The sequence below is a fragment of the Taudactylus pleione genome, unplaced genomic scaffold (assembly GCF_031769625.1).
Source record: "Taudactylus pleione unplaced genomic scaffold, aTauple2 ptg000066l, whole genome shotgun sequence".
NCBI lineage: Eukaryota > Metazoa > Chordata > Amphibia > Anura > Myobatrachidae > Taudactylus > Taudactylus pleione.
The window spans coordinates 16,067,932-16,094,948 of NW_028284468.1; the positions used below are offsets into that span (position 1 = coordinate 16,067,932).

General features: G+C 46.2%; 1 protein-coding gene across 4 annotated transcripts in view; it reads right to left on the reverse strand.

Moving 5' to 3' along the window:
- The window catches only part of KPNA7 (karyopherin subunit alpha 7), a 72,274-nt gene that overhangs the window by 9,338 nt on the left and 35,919 nt on the right, over nt 1-27,017 (reverse strand). For 3 of the 4 annotated variants that reach the window (XM_088466685.1, XM_088466683.1, XM_088466681.1), the window contains exons 2-6: nt 26,525-26,611; nt 14,571-14,711; nt 4,656-4,741; nt 4,172-4,440; nt 2,204-2,286 (exon numbers count right to left, since the gene is read on the reverse strand). In XM_088466685.1, the coding sequence (XP_088322811.1) occupies nt 2,204-2,286; nt 4,172-4,440; nt 4,656-4,741; nt 14,571-14,711; nt 26,525-26,590 (645 nt within the window). In that variant the 5' untranslated portion in view covers nt 26,591-26,611. The remainder of the gene's footprint in view (nt 1-2,203; nt 2,287-4,171; nt 4,441-4,655; nt 4,742-14,570; nt 14,712-26,524; nt 26,612-27,017) is intronic. The other variant, XM_088466682.1, reaches the window with a different exon arrangement.

Genomic DNA, 27,017 nt, shown 5'->3' on the forward strand with positions numbered 1-27,017 from the left:
TTCCTCACACCCTTCAATGCCTGACTAGCTCATTTGTTTGGGTTGGTAAGAGGCCAAGGATTGGGTCCGGGGTCTTGTGGTTGTTTGGGTCTCCAACTTCAAAAAAGGGGTGGACAGTCAGCTGTTCTCTCCACATCCTTGCCCTCTACAATCCTCTGATCCCCCGTGCTCCAACTGACCCCTAAAGCTTGCTTCCATCAATGTGGTGCAGATGTATTGCTCCATAGCCCCAACTACCTCCCCTCTAATCCCGGCCTGGCATAACCATGATTTTCTACCTGGACTCTCCATTTCCGCCTTCTCCTTTTGGTCTAGGACAGTTAATTGATTTCTTGATAAGATCAGAGGTGTATCAATATTACAGCTTAGACATCTTTCACATGCACCCCCTTAGGTTTTACTCTATACTGCTGTATTTCGCAATGTTGGTGGCCCTGCTCGCTCAGTGCGATATGTCTGGAGGTGGGGCAGCACATGGCACTCTGTGCCTCCCTGTTATGGCACAGTTACATAATACTCTGCAGCAGTCACTGCTTGCGTTTCACATGCCATGCGCTGATTGGAATCCTAACTAAAAACAGTGTTCTGTAGTAACTAAATAGAAACAAATATGGGCTAAATCACTATAGTGCTGTTGTGCCCAATGGGTTAACTAACAGATCACTGCATCATATAATGTGACTGTACTAAAAACCTAGCATGCTGACAATTTAAGCTCAATGCTCAGTACAGCTTGACATAGTTCACCTGCCTTACGTGGCTTGGTCACAAAGACTTGCTGTGACGAGACACATAGGTACATGGTAAGTCACTATTAACTACTCTTCCTTTGGCTCCTATTGGTCCCAGCTGTCACCATATCCAAAAAGAGGATCAGGTTCACAGATTAAATGTGCTGTCAAACAGGGGAATTGAATTGTGCGTGGTGGTTACAGTCACCCATTGAGGCCAAAAATACAAGTTTTAGTTTGCACCCCATAGAGGCACAAGGCTAAACTTGTGAAGTTGGCACTAGCATAACTGCAATATTTGCATAGCATGACATCACCGCGATGCCCAGCAGCACAATGCATTCAACTGAATTCACACTAAATGGTGCCACTTACCATGCATACTGGATTTTAGATTCCTAATGCACTATTGAAGTGTCCCGTGTGATTCATGTTAGACTGACAGACATATTTAAGTCTTTGTGCAGAAGGAATGCTATGGAATAGCAATGATTTATCTGAAAATTGTGGATCCTAGGTGTTTTAGAGAAACTTTGCTAGCTCCACAATTATTTTTTATCATTTATATGGAATGCATTTTAAACAGGTAGAGTCTCCCATATCCAAAATGCTTGGGACCAGGGGTAGTTTGGATATCGGAATATTCCATATTTTGGAATATGTGCATACCATAATGAAATATCTTGGGAATGCGACCCAAATCTAAACATAGAATGCATTTATGTTTTATATACACCTTTTATACACAGTCTGCAGGTCATTTTATACAAAATAAACTAACCATACTAGCCATCTTTTTACATATACCATTTGTGTTTCAAATATATTGGTCTTGAGCAGTGTCGGACTGGGGCATGAAGGGCCCACCAGGGGAATCCAGTAATAGGGGTCCGTACTTAGGGGTGTGGCCAGCCTACACTGGCTTGGCTAACCATTAGAGAGGACATAGCCTGGACCACTAAAAAAACAAACAAAAAAACAAAAAACAGAATGCACTTTTACCATTCGCTCAGCATTAATAGACCATAGGTAGACAATCGTGAGATACCGCATAGTAGGAAATGGAGACTGGCACAACACAAAGACAGGATAACATTACTACAGTAGTAGATGAAAGTGCCAATAGATTCCAGCAATCCAAACAAACACTGTGGAAAAGTACAAATACTGGGGGGAAAAAAAAAAAAAATTATATTATATATATTTATGCAGAATAGGGAAAAGAAAAAAATTCAACCTTATGAGAAACATGAGTTCCCATCTCATGACCAGTATATTTGAAACCCAAATGGTACATGTATAAAGATGGTTAGTATGGGTTCCTAGAACCATAAAAAAAAAAATATGCTCTCTTCATTGCATGGAATGGTAGACAAATATTACATCACAACAGTTATCCACTATAAAGGTTATTTTGTTATGTGGAAAGTGTAAAGCACATAAAAAAAAAAAAAAAAAAAAAAGTGAAATACCGGTGTCTGTGGAGTCACCAAGGATAGTAGCGGTGGGATCACGTTGCAATTGATCAGTGCATCTCTGTACATCGGACCATCACCTGTAGAAACAAACCTGACCTTGAAAAAGCAAACCAATAAATGACACTTTCCCTCGCTTCTGCATAAAACATGCTTGATTTGACAAGATAATAAAAGCCAGGAATTTTATCTAGCTGATGAAATTAAGAGCTTGGATATCCAATTGCAACTATACATTCAGGAATATAATATAATATAATATACACACACATACACACACACACAGGGCGACCATTACCCAATTGCAGCTACAGCATGATATGTATGGAAGATCTACCTACACTTTACTGAGACTCATTGGGGCTATTTAATAGTTTTTGGATGCCCATAACTAATGGGTGCCTGTCACCCGGAATTCAATTGATATGCCAAATGGGTGCAACTGACAGGCTCCCATTACTTATCGCAAGCAAATGATAGCAGAAGTAGGCACTCACTACCAATTGGAGTAACAAATTGCTCCATCAAGCACACAGTTACAGCCACGCAAAATAGTTTTTTTCCCCCAGTGTCTCCTAGGTCTTAAATTTTCTTAATGCCCAAAACATGACAAGAGTACCACTTTATACAATTTGCACCTTCCTCACCTCAGTCAGGGACAGGCAATTGCCTCACTGTTCGGCGGGTCCTCCTCCTGGTGCTGTGCAGCTCCTCCGTTGCCACTCTTTGTAGGCACAGCACACCAGAGCGCTGGTGTGCACGCAGTAAATACACGTGTGTCGCACGCAATGACAACTGCTGGTTTACATGCTATCACTGGCACTGCTTATAACAACTTGACAAGGCAGGGGAACAAACTAGCTCTGCTAGCAATGAAATCCGTTCCTGACCAGGCGGCTGAGGACAAATGACATTTAAATTCAAGCATATCGGTTATCTGGCTAATGTGTAGTCCAGACCGCCAATCTGCTGGAATTTAAATGTAATTTAGGTCTGGCCACCCTGTTCACCCCTTAGTTTTACCCTGCCAGGCCTGCATATGGACACGGTTACAACAGCCTGCCTGTCACAGGTGCAGCTGTAAAAGCTCTCAGAATGCAAGCAGCGAAAATTGTGCCTCTAGCCTGGCACCCCTTGCAATGCTTAGCTGCACTGCACCAACCCTGGGTGAATATACATTAGTTTCTTCCTAGATCACTCCCTAAGTGCATGCCCTTTTAGTCCATTAACCAGTATTTAATTTTCTCCTTACCCATTCCCATAGGCTGCTCTAAACATTACACCTACAGTACTATGATAAAAGTGTAAGTGTACTTGTTTGAATTGCAGACAAGGCAGCAACCTTCCGTTCTGGTGTACAAAACAACATTTTTTACACAGTCACACTTGTAAATACTGCACTGGATTCCCTTCCACAAATCTCCATGCCCCTCACTATAGAAGTCCCACAATGGTTTATAATTATTCCCTTTAATACCATATTTCCCCACCAACTCTAGGGTGCTGCATACGTAAAACAATCTAGCGCAGTGTTTCCCTAAACGCTGTCCTTAAAGGTTCTAACAGACCAGGTTTTTAGGATATTCATGCTTGAAGGGCAGGTGACTTCATACCTCAGTCATTTTGATTACTCATCTGTGCTCAAGCATGCTGAAGGCAGTTTTGGAAACACTAATTAGTGTAAATCAAAAAGAATTGGATTTACCTAGAAATTATTCATTACTCTTCAGGATTAGCCCTTTTAATTTATTAGGCATGAAAATGGCTGATTCTACATACTTACATCAGAACTGAAACATCCATCAAGACTTCTGGAAAATTGAAAAGACAATTCCCCTGAATACCAGATCGGTCAAAAGGCCAGACAAGTCCTACCAGCAATGTTTCCCAGAGCCCACACTGCCTGCTCAATGATTTGCAGGTGTGGTGAGGTTATCAGAGATAAAGGCAGGAATAGCTCCTTACCAGCAATGTTTCCCAGAGCCCACACCGCCTGCTCACTGATTTGCAGGTGTGGTGAGGTTATCAGCGATATAAAGGCAGGAATAGCTCCTCCATCTACCACGGATTTAGTTTGATCGGAAGTGCCAGATGCTATATTTGTAAGTGCCCAGGCTGCTTCAAACTGTAAAGTACTGTTATCATGGTAGCTCAAGAAATCCACAAGTTTTGGTATTAACCCAGCCTCAATTATATCGTTTAATGGAGGATTACGCTCCCTTGACAACATTTTCCTGCAAAAGAACGGATATAAGAGGTCAGATAATCACTTACAATGTTGGTGGGACAAAATCTCAGTTCACTAGGTCTCCAGAAATAACTGAGGTTAGTATTAACACTAATGATCACACAGAAACCACAAAAAGTAATACGATGCACTGCATTTTACAAAGACTGTTTTCAATTGAAGGGGAGGGGAGATTGATAGATAACCTCTACATTAGGTCACCTTGCAGCCTGTGTACAGGTCATTTCCAAGTCTGGGTTTCCAGAATTAATTCCTTGCACTATTTCATCCAGGGACAGTAATGGAACCTATTAAAAAATAAATAAATATGCATAAAAGTTAGATGACCTTACACAGTTCCTTACTTGCCTAACCCCCACCCCCCCCTTCCCCACTGCCTAAACCTAAGTCCCCCCCCCCCCCCCCCCCCCGAGGGGTGCCTAACCCTCCCTCCCCCTAGCCTAACCCTAACTCTCCCGGGGGAGGTGCCTAACCCCAAGTCCCCCCGGGTACCCTAAACCTCCCCCCCCCCCCCGCAGCTGGCATCCCTTCGATCGGGATGCCGGGCGCCTGTCTCCCGGCGTCTGTTAAATGAATGGCGTCTACATTTAGACACCGGGCATTTCACCCTCGCCGGGATAAAGCAATCGGGAAGCCGGCTGTCGGGATTAAGACTGCCGGTTTCCCGATTGCATCCACTTCTAAACAGGATGTAGTCGGCATCCCAGTGTGCAGGATGCAGACGATCTGAATACTGGCACTGAAATCCCAACAGGTCGGGATCCTGGCACAAGTATCCCAATGGTAAGTATCGGGGTGTTAGGGGGGAGGTTAGTGCCTTACCATTACTTTCTATGGGTGCCAGGATTCCACTGTCTGTTTTCTGACCAGTGCCATCCAGACAGCTGGGATTTCATACCCAACCAGTTCTAAACATACTCAAATGGAAAACTACTTAGCTGGTTGTAAAGTCCCAATAAACTTGTAAGGACAGATGTAGCTTCTTTAGCCATATCTTTGCAGTCTTCACTGGTGCCGATCAAGTTTTCTTAAACATTCACTTTAAAGAGGTGAGCAGTGACATGAGGTACTCAAGAGGCTGGGGAGGTACTGGCTAGTACCAGAGCCAAATTTACAGATACCATATATATACCTGAGGGTTCATGTGGGCATTATCCAAAAGGTGCAGCACTGTATATAGTGCTGGAAGTTTTGATCATGGATGTGCAGTAAAGGTAGGCAGGGCCTCATAAGCCATACACTTTACTCCAGAGTTTTGACTATAAAAGTTAGAATTAAAAAAAAAATTAATAATAATATTTTCTTTAAATTCTTCTTAGAATCTTTATAGTAAAAACTGGAGTATACCCAAGTATGACAGGAAAGGCTCTGCCTCACCTCACATCACTGGAGGGGACTATACTTGTGGTAATCGGTAACAGTATACTTAAAGTCAATAATTTAAGTTAGTGCAAACTCCAATATGCATATCAAAATTGCCACAATGGGCGATAAATTCTTAAAAAAAAAACCCTTAAGGATTGTGCAACTACCTGTATTTGCTGGCCAGTTTTAGTGATGTCGAACATTGTATACAACATCCTGTTTTTCCCTTATTTTTTTCTGTATCCCGCCTCAGGATGTACCAAGTATAATAAATCACTTTCTCCTAATGTTATAGTTAGGTGGGGGACCCACCAACACAGACGCCTGAGGAGCAATCCTCAAGCATTAAAGCTGGTTACACACCACACTGTGCAACCCAGTGATGCATTGCCATACACACTATGCGATCCACCATACAAGGACAATGCATTGTGGCATGCTGTATTTAACAGTGTTGGCCATGGAATAGTCATAACTAATGTGCAGCACAGCAAATGGTACGATTCAAATAACGGATTGGGCATACACTGTAGTGTCATAGCCTCTGGAGGAGCACCATGGAAAGAAAGTGTGACAAACTGTAATAGATGCAGGCCGAGGCAGGCTTACATGCCCCGAGCATAGTCTAGACCACACAGCTAAAGAAACTTCACCTTTAAGAGGGATGACTCAAGAGCCATGCCATCAAAAGACAGCTGAAGTAGGTCCATGTGCAGGCAAGGGCCCAGTGTCAACAGGTACTGCTGTAGAGGAAGTGGAAAGGGAGTGTCTATGGAGAGACTCCATAAGGTCAGTGAACCAATGTCACCTGGGCCAGGCTGGGGCTATTCGTATTACTGTGCCACCTTCTTGCTTAAACTTTCAAAGAACCCTCAGAGAGTGGAGGTAAGCAGTATGCAAGAGTGAAGTCCCACCTCACTGCCAGAGTGTCCATGAAGGTGGCTGAGGGGGTCTCTTGTCCTGGACCAGTACCTGGGGACCTTGTGGTTGTGACGTGAAGCCATGAGATCTGTCTGGCAGGCCCCATTTGTCCATCAGGATTTGAAAGACATCTGGATGGAGAGCCCACTCTCCGGTGTGTATGTCCTGATGGCTTAGGAAGTCCATTTCCCAGTTGAGGACTCTGGGATTGAACACTGCAGAGATTGCCAGGAGAGGACATTCGGCCCAGACCAGGATGTTTGCCACTTCTCGCATGACTGCCTGACTTCGCGTGCCTCCTGATGGTTGAAGTATGCTACCACAGTTGAGTGGTCAGACTGGATCTGGACCGGCCTGCCCAGGAGAAGATCTTGCACTTGAGCAGGTGCTCTGTACACTGCTCGAAGCTCCAGGATGTTTATGGGCAGGAGACTTTGCAGTAATCTGTCATCATACCTTTCAGGGACGGCGGACAACTTTGGTAAAGGCTGGCATCAGTCATGAGAAGTTCCCAATCTGGAATCCAGAAGGGGTGACTTGTCCAGATGGGAAGTCTGTAGCCACCATGGAGGAAAAACAGCCTCCAGAGAGGAGTATCATCTGGCACCGGATCAGATGATACTGTTCGTTCCACTGGGAGAGAATCAGTTGAAGGGGCCTGGAGTTGAATAGGGTGTATTCCACCATATTGAAGGTGGATACCATGGACCCCAGGACCTGCATTGCTGAGTGAATGGATACCCTCCAATTGTGGAGCAAGCTTCGCACACGCAAGTGTAGTGACAAAATCTTGTCTGCTGGCAGAAAGATCCTCAGTATTTGAGAATCTAGGAGTGCCCCCAGGTGTATCATCCACTGGGTCAGAGATAGAGAGGCTTTTTCCAATTGATGATCCAGCTAGGTATTTGCAGACAGTCCATGGTCAGCTGGAGATGGCATTGTAACACAACTAGTGAGTGTGCCAAGATTAAGAGATCATCTAGGTATGGCTGGATTCAGAATCCCTGGTGCCTGAGGTGTGCAGCCATCACCACCATTATTTTGGTAAAGACCCAAAGGGCTGTTGACAGACCAAAGGGCAGTGCCAGAAATTGGTAATGTTGCTGCAGAACAGCAAACCATAGGAGCCACTGGTGGATTGGAGTAATAGGTACATGCAGGTATGCATCCTGAATGTCCAAAGAAACCATAAAATCCCCAGGCTCTAATGCCAGGACAATTGATCGTAAAGTTTCCAAGCAGAACTTGGGCACACTGGGTCTCATCAGCCTATTCTGAATCTCAAATCACAAATTTATCACTCAGCTTCTGAATCAAAAAGTTGAATAAAAACCAGTTCCTCTCTGAGCTGAAGGAAAAAAGTATCAATTTTGAACTCAGCAGGGAGTTAATAGCCTTCTGGAGTGCCAAGGCCTTGATAGGGTCTGATGGGGGTGGACCTGTACAAAAAAAAAAAAAAAAAATTGCTGGGAAGGCAAGAGCATACCCCTGAGAGACCATTTCTCGGATCCAGGCATCTTATGGTTTGATGCCAAGAGTCGGCAAATCGAAGGAGTCGTGCCCCCACCCCAGGAAGATCCCCGCCTCATCAGGCAGAGTGTTTGTTGTCCAACTTGGAAGCCGGATATCTGGTCAACCAAAATGGCTTGACTCATGGCTTGGTGGTCTTGTGCGAACTATACTGCCTAGGAAAGGACAGTCCTCTTGCCTTACCCTGGGGGCAAAAGGACAGAATATGACAGCCTAGGCTTAGGGGCAGCTGCTGATGGCAGAAAGACAGACAAGATTGTTGCTACTGTAGCAGCATCAATACCTAACTCTGCGCCGAACAGCCCATCTCAAGAGAAGGGTAAGGATTTGAGTGCCTTCTTGGAACCAGTGTTCACCTTCCAGGACCATAGCCAAAAGGACCCAGCAGGCGACTACTGAGGTCACAGATCGAGGCAAGGAGTCCAGTATCCAACACAGCTTCTCCCAAATAAGAGGCCGGTTCCCGATATGGGAGATGTAAGCCAGTCATTCCTTGGTAGCATCTGATGGTAGGCTCTTCCAGTGCCTCTGCCCATCCTTTGACAGCTTTAACCACCCAGGCCGCAGCCATAGCTGGCCTAGTGATAGTGCCATAAAGAGTAGACTGACTCGACGCAAGTTTCTAGCTTTCTATCCGTGGAAACTTTAAAGGAGGCTGTAGATTGTTAAAGCAGCATAGGAGGTTCTGACTAAGTGTGCCACATGTGAACCAACAGTGGGAGGGACTTCCTGCTTAGTACACTCCTTAATAGGGAGAGGGTAAAAAGTCACTAGTCTCTTTGGGACTTGGAACCGCTTGCCAGGAGTGCCCCAAAATTCTCACATGAGCTCAGCGAGCTGTCCTGATTGAGGGAATTCAGCCTTAACCATCTTGACATTTAAACATTGGGGTTTTAGGTTTAGGGGACAATTCATCATCTATACTCAGGATTGATTTACCCACCCTCCCAAAAGCAGCAACATCCACTGCCGATTGACAGTGCTACTCAGCCAAGTGCAACTCGGAGAGAGAGCCTTGTGCATCATCTACATCCTCAGATGTATCAGAATCCAAAAGCTAGGTAGACTGGGAGGAAGATAGTCTACCTCTGCTTTGTTCAGAATATGGCTCAAACGTCTGCCACCAGAGTGGGCCTAAACATCCATCCATGGAGGATGCATAATGGATACAGACATTAGTAGGCTGTAATAGCTGTGTGTACCCTATGGTGGGAGGCAGCATGGGAGTTAATAAACATTCCACTAGCTGTGTCATAACCTGGGATAAGGAGGACACCCAAGGTGGCTCATATACAGGGGCTGGTAAGGTGGACTGGAGCAGATTTATAACAATTAACACAGACCATCCTGTATGAAATCCTGATAAGGCAAGCCCGCAAAACAGGATTTGCATGTAACCAGCACAGGGGCATTAGCCTCCTGTTTATCCATGCCTTTGGAAGAAATAGAAATGGCCAATAAGTAGCACACAATTCGTGTCTAGTTCAGTGGTTCCCAAACTTTTTAGAATCACAGCGTCCTAGGAGTATCAGCTTTGTTTTCACGGCACCCCTAAGCCGAAAGTTTTTATGGAGAAATTCAGAGGGAGGGAGAGTTGTCCAGTGGGGGCAGCCTACTCCTTGGGACATACCAAAGCTAAAAATACAGGGGGGCAATAACCAAACCTTAATATTTCTGCACATCATTCATTTAAGTGCTTCCTGAAGCACCTTATTTCCAAAACAAGAATTTGACAAATCCAATGCATAGTGAGAGGTGAATGCATGTACTGATGACCATGCCACAGCTTTACAAAATTTCTTCCACTGAAGCTATTGCCTTCTTTGCCCAAGTAGTAGCTACAGCCCTAGTTGGCGTGTACTCTAAGGATCTCCAGCACTTTGAGCCCTTTATTGTAAACAAAGATAACTTCTCTATCTTAGGATGGTCTGTTTAGTAGGAATATGACCTGGTCTAATTCCATATGGTAAAACAAATTTTGTTTTCCTGAAATTATTAAAATATCTGACAAGATCCAGAGAAACAATCTTCAATGTATGCAATTCCTTTCTCCTTGTCTTTTGGTTGATGGTAAAAAGCTAGTAACAATGTCTTGATTGAGGTGAAAAGATGAAACCACTTTTGGCACTAACTCTGGATTTGACTGTCTGGCCTAATATTCAAATATGGCTCCTCTGTCCATAAGGCCTGGAATTCACTCACTCATCTTGCTGATGTTATTTCAATTAGGAAAATTACTTTCAATGTTAAAATGTTTAAGAGACACCTCTTCTAGAGGCTCAAATGGTGTCAGCATTAATGTTCTCAGGACTAAATTTAAGTCCCACGGAGCTGTGACAGATTTAACGTGGACAAATTCTTTTAACTAGTGAAGAGGTTCTGTCAAGCAATTAATTCTCTGATAATTTCTTATCCAGAAGTACACAGAGCAGATATTTGTACTTTGATTGTTGAGACTGTCAGCCCTTTATATGAATCCATGTAGAAATTGCAATATCTGCACCTTCATTTCCCATAAATGAAATAAACGTTCTCCAAATCCTGTAATATCTGTAAAGAATTATTCTCTTGCCTGTAACAGGGTCTGTATCACCTGCTCTGAAAGCCCTTTCTGCTTTAATATCTTCCTCTCAATATCCAGACCGCTATATCGAGTACTGCTGGGTTCTGATGTAATAATGGAACCTGTCTTGTCTCACCAGTAACAACCATGGTTCCTCCATCATCTCTAATGCGGGTGAGAACCAGGCTTTTCTGGGTCAATGGGGTAAGTTCGTCATTACCTCCACTTGCTACTGGTTGATAGTCTCTATACATCGGATATATCAGCGGGAAAGGTGGAAAGACATATGCTAGGCGAAACTTCCATTTTTGTGAGAAGACATCAGATTGTCCCTGGTACATGATTTCTTGAAAAGAACGGAGGTAGTAGTGTTTGCATTTGTCGCCATTAGATCCACTTCTGGACATCCAAATCTTCTCGTTTCTTAGAATATCTATATTCAATTCCCATTCTCCCGGAAGATTGTTTCCTGCTCAGGAAGTCCGCCATCACATTTTCCTTGAGTGCTGAAAGGAAAAGTACTTTTCCACCCAGTTTATTATTTTCAAAACCTCTCATGAGGATCGGACTGCTGGTACCACGTTGACTATTTATGTATGTGACCACTGTCATGTGGTCTAAGAATACACTTACGTGAGCTCCTTTCAGTTGTTCCTGGAAATACTGCATCACTTTCCACACAGCCCTCATTTCAATTAGATTTGAAGAAAATAGCTTTTCCTGTGGAGTCCAGCGACCTTGTGTCACATGTTGATACATGTGCTCCCCATCCTAACCGACTAGCATCGGTCAATACTAGGTATTATGGGTGAAGCACTGTTGGTCTGTTTTTTAGATTTATGCCCCCTCTTCACTAATCACAGAGGATGGGGTAGAGCTAGGGTCATGGGACCCATTTGCAAAGTTTGAAGCGAATGTTGGACAAGTAAATCACTAGTGGGGAAGTTATGGTATTTTAATCAAAACACAAATAGTTGTATGAGGATAATAAACCACCATCCCTCCAATCACAATGAGAGTGTGCGCTATATGGATTTAATTCAGTGCATTCATGTACAGTAAAAGGTGTTTAACAGTAGTTCAGCACTCCTTGATTACAGAAGATCATATTAGAAGTCTAACTGGCAATCTCAAATTAGTCATTTACACAGTCCTCATTTTGAAACCTTCTCTATATAATATCAATGGTGACCTGTCCCTTCTGTCTTATGCACTGGGAGCAAGGTACAGTAATTGGCTGCAGACACGACTCGCGCCCACCCAACAGCTCCCATGGATTCAAACTAGGGGTGAGCGGGTTCAGATTTCTGAAATCCGAACCCCCCCGATCCGAGTCCGATCCGAATCAGGCTCGACTTTTCCCGCCCGACTCGGATCTGAAATCGAGGCAAAACGTCATCATCCCGCCTTCCGAGTCTCGCGGGTTTTGGATCCTATATATGGTACCCGCGTCGGCGCCATTTTCTCACTTGGCTGTGGACAGTGAAGAGGGAGGGTGGGAGTTAGGGCTGTGTAGTGTAGTGTAGTGCTGCTGTTGTCCACTACTTCAAAGTCCATAGGGGCTGGCTGTGTTGTGCTGCTGTTGTTAATAGGGGCTGTGTCCACTACTTCAAAGTCTATAGGGGCTGGCTGGACTGTGTTGTGCAGTCAGTTCTCCATAGGGGCTGTGTCCACTCCAAAGTCCTGTGCAGTGTCCCAGTCCTAAAGGGGTGCTGTAGTGTTGTCCAGGGGGTGCTCTGTCCATCAGGGGTGCTCCCCCCAAGTGCTAAAAAAATAATATATTTTCTGTGTTTGTGAATTGTGTGCGCAGTAGCCGCATGTGCATCAACAAAGTAGTGCCAAGCGTGCGCCTGTGTCATAAGTAAAGGGCCGGCTGGCTTGACCGTTAAAGGGTGCTGTAACCCCCAAAGTACACTCCAGTCCAAAAAAAAAAATTTTCTGTGTTTGTGTGCGCTTTAGCCGCACGTATATATATCAATATAACATAAATGGAGGACCAAACTTTCTCCGATAAAAATAAAATAGGGAAAGATCAAGAACCACTTCCTCCTAGTGCTGTTGCTGCTGCTGGGAGTTGTTCATCATCCCAGAGAGGAAGTAGGAACATCACTACTTTTACTAAACAATTGACCCTCCAACAGTCCCTAGCGATGAGGATGAAGTACGACAGCAGTCATCCTGAAGCAAAACGTATAACTGAGGCCTTGACTGCTATGTTGGTGTTAGACGTGCGTCCGGTATCCGACATTAGTGCAGTGGGATTTAGACAATTGATGGAGGTAGTGTGTCCTCGGTTCCAAATCCCGTCTAGATTCCACCTGCATCCTCAAAGCAGCACCGACAAGCGTGCGTCTGTCTGTCTGTTAAAGGGTGGTGACACCCTCAAAGTGTGCTACACAAACAATTAAAATATTGTTCTTTTTTTTTCGGTCTTTGTGAAATGTGTGGGCTGTAGCCGCACCTGCATCCTTAAAGCAGCAGCAACAAGCGTGCGTCTGTCTGTTAAGGGGTGGTGTAACTCTCAAAGTGCTCCAAAAAATAAAAAACTATTTTTTTAATGTGTTTGTGACTTGTGTGCGATGTAGCCGCACTTGAATCCTCAAAGCAGCAGCGACAAGCGTGCGTCTGTCTGTTAAAGGATTACATCGGTGACAGCATCCAAGTAGGCATGTCAGACAGTCCGTACCTGTACTGGCAGGAAAAAGAAGCAATTTGGAGGTCCCTGTACAAACTGGCTCTATTTTACCTGAGTTGCCCCCCCTCCAGTGTGTACTCCGAAAGAGTGTTTAGTGCAGCCGGGAACCTTGTCAGCGAAAGGCGTAGGAGGTTGCTTCCACAAAATGTGGAGAAGATGATGTTCATAAAATGAATTATCAACTCTTCCAGGGAGACCAGCCTCCAGAACATACAGAGGGACCTGTGGTTCCAGCAGGGACGAATTAATACTCTGTGAGGATGAGGATGTACACACTGAAGAGGGTGAGGAATCGGTGGATGAGGAGGATGAGGATGACATCTTGCCTCCGTAGAGCCAGTTTGTGCAGGGACAGATTAATTGCCAGCTTGTTTTGTGGGGGCCCAAACGAACCAATCATTTCAGCCACAGTTGTGTGGCAGACCCTGGCGCTGAAATGATTGGTTTGTTAAAGTGTGCATATCCTGTTTATACAACATAAGGGTGGGTGGGAGGGCCCAAGGACAATTCCATCTTGCACCTCTTTTTTTTCTTTGCATTATGTACAGTTTGGGGCCTAGTTTTTCAATGCCATCCTGTCTGCCACTGCAGTTTCACGCCTAGATGGGTCACGTGTTTGTGCCGCCCACTCGTGTCGCTTAGCATAGTCATCCAGCTACCTCGGTGCAACCTTTTGGACATAAAAACACTTGTGAGGTGTGAGGTATTCAGAATAGACTGGAAATGAGTGGAAATTAAGGTTATTGAGGTTAATAGCATAGGAGCAGAAAAACCTACAAATTCTGTGATTTTAGCTGTTTTTATGCTTTTTTTCAAAAAAATACAGATCCAAAACACAAAACCCAGAACCCAAAACACGGAAGGGTGGTTTTGGCAAAACCAATCCAGATCCAAAACACGAAGAAAGATCCAGATCCAAAACCAAAACACAAAAACATGAAAAGTGGCCGGTGCACACCCCTAATTCAAACCTGTATATGACAGGTCCATAATACTAGTTTCACATACAGCTGTTTGGCTGGGTAAAAATAAATCTACTAACCACCTGGTGATTTTTCTGTTGCTCAGGGGAGAGAGCCTGATCTTCAGGAAATGAAGTTACATTCCTCCTCTTCAGTATCTGCTCATCTTTTTTTGCCTTCCTGAGCTCCACACTGACTTCTACTCTTCGCCTTCTTAGCTCCTACAATGCAGAATATTTAAATAAATCTCACATGTTTGGTGGTCCATACAGATTTTTTTTTGTTTTGCAAGGGTAGAAAAAAAGTAAAAAAATAATCACATAACTTATGCCTAGATCTTAGCATTCCACTTTGTTCATTATCTTAGTCTACAAATTGGCAATTTTAAACGAAAATATGTTGTTCTGTGGCCAGTCATTCCCATTTCTGCAGAAAAAAAAAATTAATAATTTCAAGACAAAAGATGATTCAGCCACTTTACAGAGCACAGTAGTACTATGACACTTTAGGAAGAGTTACATATCCCTTAATGGACTCCTAAATGCACTCTGCAAGGCAACAAATTGGGTCTAGTTTTCCACTGCCAGGAGACAAAAGGGGACTTTCCATGGTATAAATGTAGAATCCTGCTGTAAAGTATGGACAACTCCTTACACCTGAGGCACATTTTCCAATCAAATATTGTTACAGGAGAAATATTATTCACCATTTAGGATTCGCAGATACTGTCATTCAGTGACTAGAAACCAGTTTTACTTGTTTCCATTTAACATACAAGATGACCTAGTCACTCTCACACACCATCAGCTTTTGTATAGAGATTACTTTCCCCGCTTCCTGGGTCAGGTTACAGCCAGGATCTTCTATGTGAATAATCAAAGGCTGTGAACACAATGGCAATTTTTATGGTATACACTAGTACTGATGGCCATCGATAGAAACAGATTGTGACCACAGCTGCCGATGTTTCCTTAACATCGGTTGGGGGCTGCCATCTATTATATAAATAATGGCCAGGGCTCTGATTTACTCATGGGGGTGGGGCTTTCCACAATGGGGGAGAGGCTGCTGATAGCAGGGGTGGAGTGAGGGAAGGACAGCGCTGATAGCGCTACCTTCCCGGCATCTGCTGCTAGCCAGAGTTGGAGGGAGAGAAGGACAGCGCTGTCAGCGCTGCCATCTCTGCCCTGTCAGCAGCCGCTGGGCTGCTGTTCTCCGGAGTAGGGAGTGAAGGACAGCGCTGCCTTCTCTGCCCTGTCAGCACCCACTGCTGCTATGCAGAATAGGGAGAGAAGGACAGCGCCATCAGTGCTGCCTTCTCTGCCCTGTCCTCTCGGCAGCGCCCGGGGGAGGGGGTGGGTGCGCTGGCGCTGGGCTGGCCAATCACTGCAGTGATCGGCCCACGGGGAGGGACAAAGTGTGCAGAGGGACCAGGAGGTCTCTGATTGGCGGCTACTAGAAAATGATTTTACAGCAGCCGCCGACAGTGCTTTTCTGACTGGTCGTATCAGATACGACCATGTCAGGGAAAGCCCAGTCTGGTATGGTCGTATCTGATACGACCATGCCAGGCAAGTGGTTAAATGGAAGATTTAAGAGCCATGCCGTCAAAGACAGACAGGGAAGGTCCGGATGCAGGCAGGGACCCTGTGTTAACAGGTCCGGCCATAGAGGAAGAGGCCATGGAGTGTCTATGGAGAGACACAAGGTCGGTGAACCAATGGTGCCTGGGCCAAGCAGGGGCCATCAGTATTACTGTTCCACCCTCCTGCTTGAATTTCCTGATGACCCTTGGGAGGAGGGAGAACAGAGGAAAGATACACTAGCTTGAAGTTCCACCTCACAGCTAGAGCAGCCACAAAAATCAGCTGAGGGATCCCTGGTTCTGAACCCGTACCTGGGGACCCTGTGGTTGTGGCCTGAGACCTACCTCTGGTAGTCCCCATCTGTCCACTAGGCTCTGAAATACATATGGATGAAGAGCCCACTTCCCGGCGTGTATATGCTGCTGACTCAGAAAGTCCGCTTCCCAGTTGAGGACTCCTGGTATGAATACTGCAGAGATGCTGGAAGATGACATTCTGCCCAGACCAGAATGTTTGTCAATTTTGCCATGGCATCCCAGCTTCGCATGCCTCCATGATGGTTGAGGTAGGCTACTGTGGTTGCATTGTCAGACTGTACCTGGACAGGCCTACCCTTCAGTATGTCCTGTGCCTGAACAAGTGCTCTGAATACTGCATGTAGTTACAGAATGTTTACGGACATGAGACCCTCCTTGGTTGGCCATTGTGCCTGAAATGTGCCGACCTTTCACTGTGTCCCATCCGCGGAGGTTGGCATCAGTAGTGAGGAGCACCTAATCTGGAACCCAGAACTACCATGAGAGGGACAGCCGAACCTCTGGAGAAAGACTGATCATCTGACCTTCTCAACTGGCACTTCCCATTCCACCAGAGGGGATCAACTGTTGCAGTGTTCTGGAGTGGAACTGAGCATATTCCACCATGTCGAAGGTGGACACCATGGACCCCAGAACCTGCTTTGCTGAGTGGACAGATACTGACTTGAGAAATCTGCGAATCCGCAATTGAAGGGCCACAATCTTATCTTCTGGCAGAAATATCCTTTGTGCCAGAGAATCCAGGCACGCACCATCTGCTGTACTGGAGAATGATTACTTTTTCCAATTTATGATCCAGCCGTGTGTCTGTGTAGACAAGCAATAGTCGGTCTAAGATGATATGCAAAACCTGTGGAGATTGTGCCAACATCAGGAGATCGGCCAAGTATGGCAGAATCCAGACTCCCTGATGCAGGCAGTCATTTTGCTAAAGACCCACAGGGTTGGGGGCTGCCAAACCAAAAGGCAGCGCCTGAAATTGGAAAGGTTGCTGCAGAACCACAAACAGCAGAAACCTTTGGTGGGAAGGTGTAATTGGTACATGCAGATATGAGTCCTGAATGTCCAAGGACACCATAAAATCCCTCTGTTCCATTGCCAAAACAATTGACCAAAGGGTTTCCATATGGAACTTGGGCAAACTGATAAATGTGCTGAGACCCTTCAGATTCAGGATAGGCTGGTGAGACAAATTGGGTTTTTTGTTTTGAATCAAAATAGGATTTGAACAACCCCCTTTTTGTTGATCCACTGGAACCCTGAATATTACCCTTTAATACAGCAGGAAATTAATGGCCTGCTGGAGAGCCAAGGCCTTTGCAGACTGCCAGAGGAGTTGTGCAGAAAAACCTTTACTGGGGACTTCTCCAGAAAGACAGGGCATACCCTCGAGAGACCACCTTCTGAACCCAGGCATCTGTTGCAAGATGCCAGGTATCTGAAAACCGAAGAAGTTGGCCTCCCACCCTGGGATTCCCCAGGGGGAGGCCCGCCCCACCAGGCTGTGGGTTTATCATCTGACATGGAAGCCGGACATCTATTTGCCCAAAATCTCCTATGAGAACTGGTTCTAGGAGGAAGACTGACCCTTTGCTGTTCCTTGTGGCCGAAAGGACTACCTCCTAGGTCTAGGAGTAGACATTGAAGGCAGACCAGCCGCTTTGGAGGCTGCCAACGTAGCTACAATTTTATCAAATTCTGTGCCAAACAGAATGCCTCCGGTAAAGGGATTCCAGAGCCCTGCATCTGCTTTCCAGGCCCTTAACCATAGGGCTCTGAGCAACAACGGAGGCAGCTGATGCCTTAGAAGTCAGAATACCTGCATCTAATGCAGACTCTCCCAGGTAGGAGGCTGCCTCCTTGATATAGGAGATAATAGTCAGCTGTTCTCTGGAAGAGTATTTTCCAGTGCCCTTCCATTGTTAAACGGCCAAAGATACCAAGGCCGTGGCCATAGCTGGGTGGGTAACAGCCCCCGACAGAGAAAAGACTGCCTTTAGACAGGCTTCAAGTCTTCTATCTGTGGAATCTTTAAGGTAGGATGCAGATGATATGGGTAATGTGGCACTCCTGACCAGATGTGCCACGTGAGCATCTACAGTCGGCAGAACTTCCCACCTAGCGCATTCGTCCGGTGGGAGGGGGTATAAAGCTGTAACCTTTTCTTGTAACATGGAATAGTCTATCTGGTAAACGTCATGTTTTCCCCATAAGTTCCGAGAGATGCTCAGATTCAGCCTTAACAACCTTCTGGCGTTTGAATATCAGAGCCTTCTTAAGCTCTGGCTCTTCATTATCCATGTTTAAAACAGCTTTGACCACCTTAAATCAAGGAGGGAACATCTGCTGTTGGAAAATGGTCCTCTCCTGAGAGACACTCTTGAGGAGCCCTGTATGTCCTCACACTCATCTGAAGATGCATCAGAGTCTGCAGGCTGGACGGAGTGATAGGTGGAAGCAGACCGGCCTTCTAGTTTTAGGCTGTACCGGCCTGGCTACTTGCAGAGTTTTGCTGAAATGAAGCAGGGGACAGAGCCATACTCTGACTTAAGTGGGCATATACAGCCATCCAGGACAGATGCATAAACATAGTAGGTTATAGCTGCTGAGGGTACCGCATGGTAGGGTCCGGCGTAGGAGCAGATAATCAGTTTACAACCTGTGCCATGATCTGGGAAAAGGAAGCCCAAGGGGGTTCCTGCCCAGGAGCTGGTAGATTTGACTGATGTGGTGACTATTTAACAGTGCCCACAATCCATTCTGTATGAAATCCTGAGGGGACAACCCCACCTTACAGGCCATACATGAAACCAGCACAGGGGCATTTGCCTCCTGCTTTTCTTTGGACATAATACCCACAAAGTTATACGAAGTAAGAGAATACAATGCGACAGTGTTCACCCCCAAAATAACCCACACACCTGTAGCAGAGGGTTATAAGGAGAAACAGCAGTGATAGTTATAACAGTTATTCAGGAATAAGAAGATGCAGTATAACCCACAGACTTGCACAAGTCAATGCAAAAAAAAAGTGATTATAAAATATATAATTTTTTTGCATTATATGACTTGTGTAAGTCTGCTGTGTGATAGATATTTTTTGCATTTTGACTTGTGTAAGAGAAATATACACACACACACACCTCTTAGTCAACTACACACAGCACAAAGGCCAAGTAGGATATAGAGTTCTGTATACCCTGTCCACCTAAGGAGAGGTATACAGGGAGACTGGCCAATCCACCTGATATTTACAGCCACCGAGAGCACCTGAGGAGGTGTCTATGCCAGTCTCATACAGGAAAGAGCAACCCAGACACGGGAAACCTCTCTGGACCAGCATCTGGGTTAGGGTAGGGGCCACCGGGGAAAGCCTACCTCCCCTAGGCTGTATGGATCTACTAACATACATGGCTGCCAGAATTTCCTGCCCCGGTGGTCTAGTGGGGGAAGCAGTCTACCCTGGTTCCTCACTACAGCGGCCCCGGCAGGTCTCGACTGCCGGAGGCACAGACTGCCACATGGTTTCCTGCCATCAGCAGCCAGCAGGGAACCACCTTACCTTTGTCCGATGTCTCCAGCTGCAGTCCTGGGCTCAGCGCTCACTCCGCTGACTCCCACCAAAAACACCAGCTCCCACACTGGTGTTGCGGCAGGGGTATATATGGAGGACTCAGTGCATCCTAGGAACTACAGCTTTTACCAGTTTGGTGCCTGGATCAGGGGCGGATTTCCCGCTAGGCAACAAAGGCACCCGCTTAGGGCCCGGCGGGTCCCAGGGGGCCCGTGGCCAAGGTTGTGTGCGGGGCATTTCCGGAGGATAACAGGCTCTGCCGAAAATGTCACAGGGTGCGCCGCGCTGGCTGACGACTACGGCTGCTGTCTTAATGGTGCACTGACAGACTGCCAGGTACACTGCCGGCTCCAGGGGGCGCACGCTGCTCTCTTCTGCTGTGCATGTGATGCCATAACGCAAGGGCGTATGACGTCACACGCCTGGAGAGAGGAGCCAGCCGCCCGCATCGGGACTAGTAGTGATGAGCAGCAAGGGGCGTGCTGTCGGCTGTTATATAATAGCAGGCCCCCATCTCCTATACAATTTAATAAGGGAGGGGGAGAGTGGGCAGCTGGGTGGCGCTGTATAACTGGCTGCTATTAAACCTTATAGGAGATGGGAGCATGCTATTATATAGGGGAGGGTGGGCAGCTGGGTGGCACTAGCGCACGCGGGGGGGGGGTTCTGAGTACCCAGAAACCCCCCCTGACCAACCAATTTTTGTTTTCAGAGACGGAGACAGCCTTGTCTCAGTCTCCGCACAATCAGCGGTATAGGTGAAACTAAAGAGTGGTCGGGGTGAGCACCTGACCATCCATTAGCTTAGTTGGCTTGTAGAATTTGCTTCTCTCATTACCCCCCACGCGGCTGCTGCTGATGCCTGTGGACAGTCACCTCAGAGCTCCGCCTCCCCCCGGCTCTATACACAGCTGGGTACTCCATGAATGGGACGTGATGACATCACATCGCCGGCATGTTATCTTTGTACCTGCAGCTGTGTAGAGCTGTCTTGAAGTGCCGAGGAGGAGGATGCCGCGGATCCGATGCAACAGCTGAATGTCCACAGTCCTAGACGCTGGAGGAGAGGAGGAACCACCAAAAGCTAAGGTGAGTGTGCACTTCGTTTTCCAGTATTGGAATATGTTATTTACCCTACTGCGTGTGACAGTTTGTAGACTGTGTTCATTATGGCAGCACTGTCCCTGCTGACATGATTCAAACACACTAGTAACAATGAATGAGACCCCTCCCTCAGTGTCCCTGCTCTCACCCTCCTGTAACCCACCCTTAATATCCCTGCCCTCGGCCTCCCTGTAACCTACCCTCAGTGTCCCTGCCCACAACCTCCCTGTCACCCCTGCCTCAGTGGCACTGCTCTCAACCTCCCTGAAACCCCCTCAATGTCCCCACCCTCTCTGTAACCCCTCCCAGTGTCCCAGCCCGCACCCTTATGGAAACCCCCCCCAAAAAAACCTGCATTTGCCCCTGGGTGGCGCTGAATACCTGGCTGCTGTTAAACTGTATAGGAGATGGGGGTCTGCTATTATATGGGGGAGGATGGATGGCCCTGAATACCTGGCTGCTATTAGGGAACCCATCCCTTAATACTTTACACCCAGGGTCCAGGGCCATCAGTGACCATTGCCTGCTACAATCACTAAAAACACGCCATGGGTGTAACAATAAGTAATAAGGGATGAATGCCACTGCCTGCTACAATCAGCAGGGCCGACTCGAGAGCCCTTCTTGTGGAGAAGCCAAAAGGCACAATGCAGCTGCCGTGATATATATGGTGGAGCGCTGCTATGCCCAGGTCTCCATGTCCTCCAGAATCTGCTCTCCATGTCCTCCAGAATCTGCGACGGCATTGCAGGAATCATGGCTAGTGTGCCTTTTTGCAAATTCCTGCCCCTGGGCTCTCCTGGGTAGCTCAGATGCAGGCTGTGTGTGACCTATAGGCGTCGACGTGATTTCTTACATCATACTGCCGCTCCGCTGTCCAGCCCGCACTCACAGTGGAGATGCAGCCAGTGACTAATTACTGAGGCTGCTGCTGTGTGCCGGGGGCACGGTGGGGTGAAGGCTAGTAGGGGACCGGATGACTGGTCACTGAGCCTATGGGTCACTATGGAGCGCCTCTTGCAACTTTCCCTGCAGCTCTGTGAGGGGAGGTCACTCAGTTTTCTGGGATGGGTGGGGGACAAAGAATTAATGTACGTTTTTTTCCTTTGGGGGCAATAAATGAATGTACAGTAGGTTTTATTTTATTTTTTCTGTGGTGACAATTATGTGTGTTTAATTTCCGTTGCCAAACAATGTGTGTGTGCTTTTGTTTCCAGTGGTGGACAATGTGTGCGTGTATTTGTTTCCCTGTGACGGACAATGTGTGTGTGCTTTTGTTTCCCGTGGTGGACAATGTGTGTGTGTTTTTGTTTACCAGTGACGGACAATGTGTGCGTGTTTTTGTTTCCACTGGTGGACATTCTGTGTGTATTTGTTTCCCGTGGTGGACAATGTGTGCGTTTTTTATTCCTGAGACGGACAATGTGTTTTGACTGACTCTGTATTTCTTTACTTGTCTTCTGTGGAATCATTTGTTAAATTAAAAACTAGGGAATATATTTTTAAGTTAATAAAGTATTATGAAAATCGGGGGGGGGGGGGGGGGTCTCTAATATATAGAGCGGTCACTAATGGCCCTGGGTGTAACAATAAGTATTAAGGGATGGGTGCCTGCTACAATCAGTGAGTAGAGAAGGGGGGGGGGGGGGGGGATGATGACACGGTCACTAATAGGTGTAATACTAATAATAAGTATTATACGGGGTTGAATGCCTGCTACAATCAGAGAGGGGGGGGGGGGGGGGAGGGGGAGAAACTGATGTATAAGGCAGTCACTAATGGGTGTGATAAGTATTATAATGGATGGGTGCCTGCTACAATCAGTGAGGGGGGGGGGGGGGTCACTGATTCCAAATGTGGTAACTGAGTGGTATAATAGTGGAAATTAGAGACGTATATGATGCAATGGAATCGGTATGATATGCAGGCTGTCGGGATGCCTCCTGTCAGAATACAGACAGTGGCATCCCGATGGTTGGTATCCAGACAGGGGTCAGGTGAGTATACTTACCTCTCCCTTCTGGTAGTCTAACCCTCCCCACCCCGTACCCTAACCCTAACCATCCCTATTAGTTCCTGAACCCAAGCCCCCCTCCTTCAGGCCTAAAGCAAGCCCTCCCCCTTATTGCCTAAACCTAACCCCCCCAGTGGTGTCTGACCATAATACTCCTCCCTAGGGAGGCCTAAACCCCCCTAAAACCTAACACGGAATGGGAATGAAATACCGCCGGCCGCATGGCAGGCGGTTTGCTTCCCGTCAGCAGCAGCCCGACAAGAGCAGAGTTAGAAGCAGCGCAAGCCCAACAGCGCTGGAAATCCTGATCGTGGATAGGCAAGTATCTACTAACCTAACCCCCCTAACCCTCCTTAGGGGTGCCTAACCCTAACTTCCCCCTTCCCCACTGCCTAAACCTAAGTCCCCCGGGGGGTGCCTAACCCTAACCCTCCCTCCCCCGAGCCTAACCCTCCTGGGGGGGGTGCCTAACCCCAAGTCCCCCCCAGGAGCCCTAAACCTAACCCTCCCCCCCCCGCGGCTGTCCGCTCGCGGCACCCGGCATCACTACGATCGGGATGCCAGGCACCGATCTAGACGCCCGGCATTTCACCCTTGCCGGTTTATGACATTCGGGAAGCCGGCTGCTGGTATTTAGGCAGTCGGCTTCCCGATTGCTTCCCCCTAACACTAAATCCGCTAAATGCCCTAACCCTCCCCCCCCCCCCTCCCCAGAGCTAAGTGGACAGGCACCCGGACTTACCTCGTTCGGGCATCCGTAATCAGTGAGTGGGGGTACTTTATAATAATAGTAATTAGGGGGGATGGGGGTCTGGTACAATCAGTGAAGGGAAAGTAATAATAAAGTCAGTGAGTTAGGGTGTAATAATGGGAATTAGAAGGTTAGGGGATATGGTGCAATTAGTGAATGGGGAAAGTAATATAATAGAGTGAGGGCTAATCTAATGTAGGTGGGCTGCGAGCCCTAAGTACAGTAAGTAAATTATCAATTTCCATGAAGCCTGGCTCTGATGAGTTTGTGAATCTTATTGTCTAGCGTGGTCTATACCTATGATAAATGCAAGTGTGAATCCTTGCTGTTTTATATCTATTATTTTGGAAAGAGCAGACTGAGGGGGTCAATCAGACCCGCTCGCGAGTGCAGGACGCTCTCAAGCGGGTCGATGTTGCCCCACTGCGCATGCGCACGACGGAGGGAGCTCCGTCGTGCGCATGTGCGAGACCCGGATAGCGACGGGCTCAGTCGCTCCGGGTCTTGCACCAAAGGGGGCGTGCTGTCGATGTTGATTGACAGCACGCCCCCTTTGGTGGGCGTGGCTGCCAGACGGAGGCATTCCCATGGGAATGCCTCCATCTCAAGCCGGCCCCACTGACATCACTAGTGATGTCAGTGGGAGTGATTTTGGCTCCGATAGAGCCAAAATCACTCCTGGGCTTGCGGCAGCGAGACCCTACCGCAGGGTCTCCGTCGCAAGCCCGATGGTCGCGATGGTCTTGACCATCATCATGGACGCTCGCATCAGCTGTGGGTGGTCACCCGCAGCTATGCGAGCGTCCATAAGGCCGCTCCATTTTCATGTAGGAGGGCCCTGATTCAGAGCGAGCGCTCTGGTCAGAGCGTCCGGCTCGGAATCAGGCCCACAATACGATAGCTATGGCCCAGGGCTCTTTATTTTTACATACATTGATTGCACTTTCTACGATATCAGGGTTTAAAAGTTGAAATCAATTATTTTGTACTGTGTTTTTAGGTTTAAAACTTTAAAAGGTTGTATATATGGAGGAAAATCAACAAATAAAATAGGGGGCATGAATCAGAAACAAAAATATAGTGCTATGGCTTGTTTGAGGGAGGGGGGGCCCAAAACCGGTGTCTTGCCTAGGGTCCTATGAGGTCTAAATCCGCTTCTGGCCTGGATCACTCCAACCACGTACCCACAAGGCAATTCCTGTGGACCCTGAAGAAATGACAGGAGCTGATTGGAGGTTGATAAACTGCCAACCAATTTATCACTTTCCAGATCTTCGTACATTTGACCCATTGACTTGATTCAATAAAATGAGATCCATGAAATACCACAACTCATGGAATTAAGGTCACTTACACGATCTACATATCTAGGCATTTCAAATTATTATCTGTTAAAAATCTTACATAACAAATCTCACCACCAGAAAAGTCTTGCACTACTGGGTAAGAAACACTACCCTAAAATGTAGAAATATTCAAATATGTAGCTTCAACACAAGATTATATTCTCAGATTAAATGCACTACCATCCACAAAACATTTTACCAACATACTTGCAGTATCTATAAAGATTGTTTAAGGTGAAACAGGATATATCAATACTCCCTTCCCTAAATGGAGTCTAGGGGACCACTCAAAGTTACAAACATTTTTAACAGCACAATGAAACTATAAGAGCCCTCAGTGGAAATGAAGTAGTGGGAATAGAAGCATACGTTTAAGTTTACCAGTGGAAGGGGCATGCCTTGTTAGGAGGCACGGGTATAGCTGTGCCTAGAATTACAGTAGCGCCAAACCTCCAATTTAAGAAATTTCTCATGTGGTGTCACATGGATACTCGCTCCCAGATGACAGATTGATACCAGAGAAAAGATATAGGTGCAATAAGTAGAAGTTGTGGTATAGTACAGGCTCCATACAGCATACAGACCACTAGTATGAGAGATTGCCTGTTTGTCAAGAATTTTGTAAAGTCTTTAGGAGTAAAATATTATGCATAGATCTTACCTGCCACAGTCCCTGCAAACAATATCCAACTCTAATACTGCTCACCATTAAAATGCACAGTCTTCGGTTTTGGGAGATGTGGCTAAACTTTAGGATGAAGATGCTCACTGCCAAGGCTGTTCTATTCTCTTTAGTGATCACAGCACTATTTGCCTGCTCATCGTACTATGCAGACCTAAATAGGCACCCTTTAGAAGGCAAACAAACCCCCTTTCCTTGAACTTCGCTTAATTCGTGTAATTGTGGCTATGACTTGTCAGGAACAGACAAACACCCCCTCACTCATTAAACATCCTGGAGCATTTGAAAATAGCTCTTCCACTGACTAAAAATCAGTTTTCATTGGAATTCAAAAATGTAAATAGAAGGTTGTGTAACTCAGTTTTCTCTGGTTTTATGGAGTGTTCATGTTATGTCCACTAAGGAGGTAAAGATATATAGAAACTTCATTTTGCCATTTGCCCCCTTTTGATGACACAATTTACATTGAATCAAAACTGGGGAAGTGGATGGCATGCAAAAGGTTGGCCCAATCTTTGGAATCAGGGAGAGCCCTCCAAATTTGTACCAAGAACATTCCAGGAGAGTTTTATAGTTATTCAGCAATTTCTCCTAGTTGTTGCAGATAAGGTATGTATAGAATGAAAGATTGTTGTAACGATAACAATCAAGTGTACTTACTGCTGTATCTTTACCCTTATTTTTAAACTTTTTCATACGATCATCCGTTTCATTTGTGGTTGGCATCTTTCTTTGTAGTCTGCACGCCTGTGAAACGGGGATAAGAAAGGCACAACCTAAGATATGGTTTCAGATATGCAGTAAATCAAGTCTATCTAGTTTTGATAAGGTCCTGTACTGTAAGCAGTAGGAAACATTACACACATGGTTATTACATAAAAATCAGTACTCACTATGGGGCCTATCCATCAACACCAAACCAACAGTTTAAAAAAAAAACATTTTCTTAATTACTGTTTTTTAGTATTCATTAACACTTAACCAGGAGATGTTATCTCCTGCATTATGTCAGTCTGTTAATTTCCACACTCCCCATGCTTTAGCCATCCAGCCAAATTAAGCCATCCATCAAATTCTGAAATGTATGTATTTTATGGTGTTACTATAAGCCAGCCGCAGGTAGCATATAGCCCCTGATAGTGTACACAAGCTG